This window comes from Sinocyclocheilus anshuiensis, unplaced genomic scaffold, assembly GCF_001515605.1.
Source record: "Sinocyclocheilus anshuiensis isolate Anshui unplaced genomic scaffold, SAMN03320099.WGS_v1.1 scaffold38, whole genome shotgun sequence".
NCBI lineage: Eukaryota > Metazoa > Chordata > Actinopteri > Cypriniformes > Cyprinidae > Sinocyclocheilus > Sinocyclocheilus anshuiensis.
Window position 1 is genome coordinate 3,011,905 of NW_015544213.1, and position 5,736 is coordinate 3,017,640.

General features: G+C 36.3%; 1 protein-coding gene across 6 annotated transcripts in view; it reads right to left on the reverse strand.

Annotated features, from left to right (window-relative positions):
* Nucleotides 1-476: 476 nt before the first annotated feature.
* Nucleotides 477-5,736, reverse strand: part of LOC107697204 (DNA (cytosine-5)-methyltransferase 3A-like) — a 44,078-nt gene continuing 38,818 nt past the window's right edge. For all 6 annotated transcript variants that reach the window (XM_016497888.1, XM_016497885.1, XM_016497887.1 and 3 more), the window contains 7 exons: nt 4,896-5,041; nt 4,711-4,801; nt 3,670-3,818; nt 2,477-2,562; nt 2,273-2,342; nt 2,009-2,127; nt 477-1,233 (listed from right to left, as the gene is read on the reverse strand). In XM_016497888.1, coding sequence (XP_016353374.1) covers nt 1,092-1,233; nt 2,009-2,127; nt 2,273-2,342; nt 2,477-2,562; nt 3,670-3,818; nt 4,711-4,801; nt 4,896-5,041 — 803 coding nt within the window. In that variant the 3' untranslated portion in view covers nt 477-1,091. The remainder of the gene's footprint in view (nt 1,234-2,008; nt 2,128-2,272; nt 2,343-2,476; nt 2,563-3,669; nt 3,819-4,710; nt 4,802-4,895; nt 5,042-5,736) is intronic.

The following is a 5,736-nucleotide window of genomic DNA, read 5'->3' on the forward strand; positions in this document are numbered from 1 at the left end:
AATGCAAAAAAAAAAAAATAAATTTCACATTACAATAATGTCATTTTATTGGGTAAATGCACTTAATTGTCATGAAAATAATGCAAAAAAAACATTTTGTTTTACTTTTGATATCAGAGTAAAATATGGCCTAGACATATTTTCTTTGAGATTCTTTGTACATTAAACATCAAACATGATTTGATGATTTTAACTCTTCACCACAGCATTTCGGGTTCATTGAGAACAGAAAAATGACTTGATTCTTGAATGTTTCCATATCATACCTGGTTAGTTCATGGCATAACATAAGTTTTAGGGTCGAGGGACGGGATTCGCCTGCTTCGAGTATTTAAACAGCGTCTGCTTCTGTTTCACACCTGTTATCCAGCGCTTTGTGCTCTATATTTTCATGCTTGGACAAACATACACTTGCGAACACACACACATTTAGTCTCTGTCAGTTTTGTGAGAGAGAAAGAGTTGTCACAGTTGGAACATGACAAAAAAATTCTAAAATAAAAAAATCTAAACTCTGAAACCAGTTATGTTTTCAAATAAATATCTGAAGTGTGGCTGTTTAGTGGGTTGAATAATTATAGTAGGATAGCACCAGCTGTTCATAGGCCATGAGCAAAAATGAAGAACACAAGAAGGTGGAGCTTATTAGATATGCAGGAAAGGAAGAGGAGGGACGTCTCGATTAGGGTTGGGCGATGTCTACCAAATTGGCATCAGACGATGTCTACAGTGAAACATTGAGATGGACGATGACATGGGGGGGGCAGCTGACCACTAAAGGCTCGGGTATACTTCACTATACTTCTCTTACATAATATACTTCTCTTATAGTATGCTCAGCTGCTGATGAGTGAGGACGGATGAGCAGTATCACCTACTTTACTCTCTCTGTCTCAACAGTCACCTCGCGCTTGCGCTGTTGTACGCGGACCGTCTGTGTGGTTACAAAAATTGGACTGCACGCAGACGGGGGTGAATCACGATGCTGGCTCAACATTGTGATGTCTGTCAGTGATCAGTGATGAACGATGACATCGTCTATCGGCCCAAACCTAGTCACGATGCCATCACGTTGTGAGGTGGGCGGAGCTTCAGTAACAGGCAAAGTATTCCTTCAGTGGAGCGAAGAGGTGGCGAATCACAGGAACGCTCCACGACCTTCCCAGAAGCCTTTGCCTGGCGAGACGACTCATGTTGGACACGTCTGTGTAATGGATGGGGAAGCCGAAAACTCTGTAACACACACAGCAGTGGATCTTACATATAAATACATACAGCTGAATCTCATGAATTCAAAAGAAAACAACAACAACAAAAAACGAATAAAATAAAGCCTATTTTCAGGACTATTAAATTTTTTGTTTTGCATTGTGACAGGTTTATGATTTTTAATTATATTATTATTATTATATATTAGATTATAATAGATTAAGCATGTTTTCTTTAAAAAAATCTGGGTTACATTTTTTATAACTATTATTATTAATTTTATTATTAAACTACTAATTATTTCAATATACTACTAAAATTTAATTTTATATTTCCCATTATGCTCAATGATAGTGTAATACAGTATTTTTTTTCTTTTACTGGATTATTGTAAAATGCACCTTTTATTATTATAAAGTCCAACAAATAAATGACAGTATCATGATACTAAAATTGCTTATAAAATTGTACACATTTAAATTATTTTTGCATGATTATTTGATGAATAGAAAGATCAACAAATATTAAAATATAAAATAAAAAAAAAATAAAAAAAAATTCATCTAGTAGGTTTTACTTTTTTTTTATTGCTAATCATTTTATTATTTAATTGTTTATAAATATTTTAGAATTCAAATTGTCTTTATGGCATTGAGAATTTGGGAGAAATGTGCATAAGTTTAATGAAAATAATTTGTCATGCTGTGAAAATCTCCAAACAGAAATATGCTTTATTTTCTGAAAAATATACTTTTTTCCCTTTTGAATTTGGCATGAAATAATACTAGAAGGCCCTCACCTCTCCATCTCCGTGCACCACAGGATATCCTCTTTATTGTTCATGTAGACAGGGAAGTGCTGGTCTTTGCCCTGTTTTATTGAGTTTGAGCGTGTTGTGATGGTTCGCACTTTATAGAACTGAAAAATTAAAATTCATGGGAAATGACGTCTGGATGTAGTCAACAACAACTTTCAAACAAAACATCAGGACAAGCTATCCTGAAAAATTCAAACTGATGAGACTTTCCATGCACAACAAAACCTCCAAAATGATGCCACACACCTTAGCTGTGCGTCCATGTTCCAGACAGTCTTGCAGCTGGAGTTTATCATTTGCCATGGCAGTCAGCGGTCTGAGAGAAAGACAGAGAGAGAGTTTGTTTCTGATGAGGTCAAATCTGATGTTCACTCTTCATGCCTGTTTCACATGTAACTCAAACGATAACATCTGATCTCACTCAAATAGCAGATTTTCCAGCAGTCGTACCGGTTCATTCCAGGTAAGTTTCCCCAGAAGTATCGAGCTCTGTGTGCAGCAGACACCTCCTTAGCATCAATCATTACTGGATTACACTGAACACAGACAGACCCATTATATTAACCATTATAATGCAGAACAAAGTCAAGTTTAGCCAAGATTTTGTAATGTTTTTGAAAGAAGTCTCTTATGCTTATCAAGGCTGCATTTATTTAATCAAAAATACAGTAAATATTGTGAAATATGATTACAATTGAAAAGAATTGTTTTCTATTTGAATATATTTTAAAATGTAATTAATTCCTGTGATGCAAAGCTGAATTTTTTTGATGAACACGAAACATCTATTATATATTTATTATTATTATCAATGTTAATAAACAGTTATAATATTTCAATGATATTTTTGCGGAAACCGTGATAAATTTTTTTCAGGATTCTTTGATGAATAGAAAATTCAAAGGAACAGCATTTATTTGAAATAGAAATCTCGTGTAACATTATAAATGTCTTTACTTTCACCTTTGATCAATTAATGCATTGTTGCTGAATAAAAGTATTAATTTCTTTGAAAAATCAATTTGACTGATCTCTAACTTTTAAAGGATAGTATGTGTGTGTGTGTGTGTGTGTGTGTGTGTGTTATATATGCAGTGTGCAGTGACTCTAAAATGTATTTAGACACTGCCTGAATGTCACTGCATTAGATAAAACACTAAAAATAATACTAACATAAAAAAAATTAAAAACCTTTTTGTTAACTGACAAAATGAATAAACAAATAAATATTATATTTACATACGGTATAATAATTAAATATTTATTATATTTTAAATAAATATAATAAATACAAAATTAAAGTGAGTTGATGAAAAGTTAAAATACACCTAATAAAATAAATATCAATATCAGTTGCATTAGATACAATTCTAATCCAAGTGTCATTTATGCTACAGAAAGCAAAACATTTCACAAAAAAGCTTGGTTTTAAATGATAAAACAATAGATGTTGTGTTGAAAATGAAGAAAATAACTTTGTGTTTGTCAGATTTTAGTGGAATTCAGACATTTTTTAGTGTCCACATACAGTTTGTGCACAATGTACATGTTACATGTCCAACCACAAGAGGGCAGCGCTGATAGTTGCACACATGATTCACTCTGTGCATGTGAGGGTGTGTTTGTCTTGTGTGTGTACACACCTCCAGAAAGCGTGAGATGTCTCTCTTGTCACTGACTCCCATGGCGACAACATTTTCAAACAGCCAGAAAAACGGTCGTTCCTCTCCTTCTTTGGGTAGCGTTTCGTGAAGCAGCCGGTAGAACTCAAAGAACAGACGCCCGGTGCCCTCTGCACACAAGAAAAAACACTTATTACAACAAATTAGGGCTGCACGATTAATCGAAATGAAATTGCAAAGGTGATAAATCGTGATTAGGCAGAAGCTGCGATTGTCATGCGTATCTTTCAGTGAAGCACAGTTCTGTGATCAGCAGTAAATCTCCATCCGAAGGCCAGAGGGCGCTCTCATGCTGAAACTCCAAATACGCCTCGCAGAAGAAACCCAGGAAATCCCTATAGCAATCCCTATAGCGGTTGCTGAATAAACAGAAGATTTAACTGCTTTCATTGAGTCAACGTGACTAATAAACACACGACTAGGACAATATATGATTTATCTGAGTTCGTTTTATTATAATAAAGTATATAATAATGCAATGCTAATCGACAGCCTTTATCACTGCTTAGAATACTATGAAATATGTTGCGTGCCTTATTCTGTGTAAGAAGCCACATCATCTCATTTACTTATCTGATTTACTTCAAACACTCAACTGACGATATGAAGTGAATTTGGAGTAAAAACATGTTATTAAATGTGGTATTTTCACGTGCTTTCAGATGGAGCAGCATTTACTACACAGAGCCGTAGTTCACTGAGAAGCTACGCAAACAGATTTCATAATCGCAGAACGATTTCTCTGATTTCATAATCGCGCGATTAAATCGTCTGCGATTATGAACGCGATTTTGCGTAGCTTTTCAGTGAACTACGGCTCTGTGTAGTAAATGCTGCTCCATCTGAAAGCATGTGATGGAGATTTACTACTGATTACAGAACCGGCTTTACTGATGAGATGCGCATGACAATCGTATTCGATTAATCGTGCAGCCCTACAACAACTGCATCAATATGCACACATAATTTATGGTTTTTGCTGCTGGAGAGTGAGTGTCGTACCGTACAGGCCTTTCCTGGCAGGGTTGACGATAGACAGATCGTTACAGGGGCTTCCACCGATCACGAGATCAAAGGGCCCCCACTGCTGAATCTGCAGGGAAACATGTGATGCAAACAGAGAGAGACATCAGAAGTGTGTCCAAGAGAAAAGACACTGAGGGACAGAGAGAAAGACACAGGCTCACATTCTTGCGTGTGACGTTTCTGACGTCTCCCACATAATTGATTATTCCCTCGTGTCGCACCATCCCCACCGTGATGGAGTCCTCACACACCTCTGACGCCACGTACTGCCCCACCTGAATGCCCAAATCCTTCAGCACCAGCAGCCCTGACAGCAAAACACACACACACACACACACTTATTTACACTGCCATGTGTGTTCGATTCAAGAGATAGTTCACTAAAAATTAAGTTTCGCAATTAAGTTTATTTTTTATTAATAGATTTATATATATTTTTCATTTGTTGTTTTTATTTTAAAGGGATAGTTCACACAAAAATGAAAATTATTTACTCACCCTCAAGCCATCCTAAGTGTATATGATTTTCATCTTTCATTATATGAAAAAATGTCCTGGCTCTTCCAAGCTTTATAATGGCAGTGAATGGTGGTCAAATAAAGCAAAATAAAGTCGGTCCATCCATCCTTATATATGCTTACGCTACGCCTACATCACCCACTGGAACACCACTCTCTCGTGAACGCGCGTACGACAGTTAGCGGGAGCTAGAGATGACGGTTTATAAAGTTTTAAATATGGATATTTTTCTTACACAAATGCATCAATTGCGCTACAGGACACCTTTATTCTCCCCCCAGAGCCGTGTGGAGCATGTTTTATTATGGATGCGCGCGCTTTATTGCACTTGTTTTGGACTGTTGAACAGAAACACACAACCACTGCCATTATAAAGCTTGTTATAAAGCAGTGGAAAAGCGCCATTTGTTATGAGCCAGTTGCTGATGGATTAAGTTGCTTTGGCTGCTGTTGGAGGCTCCAGTTGCTGTGCTGTGCATTTAA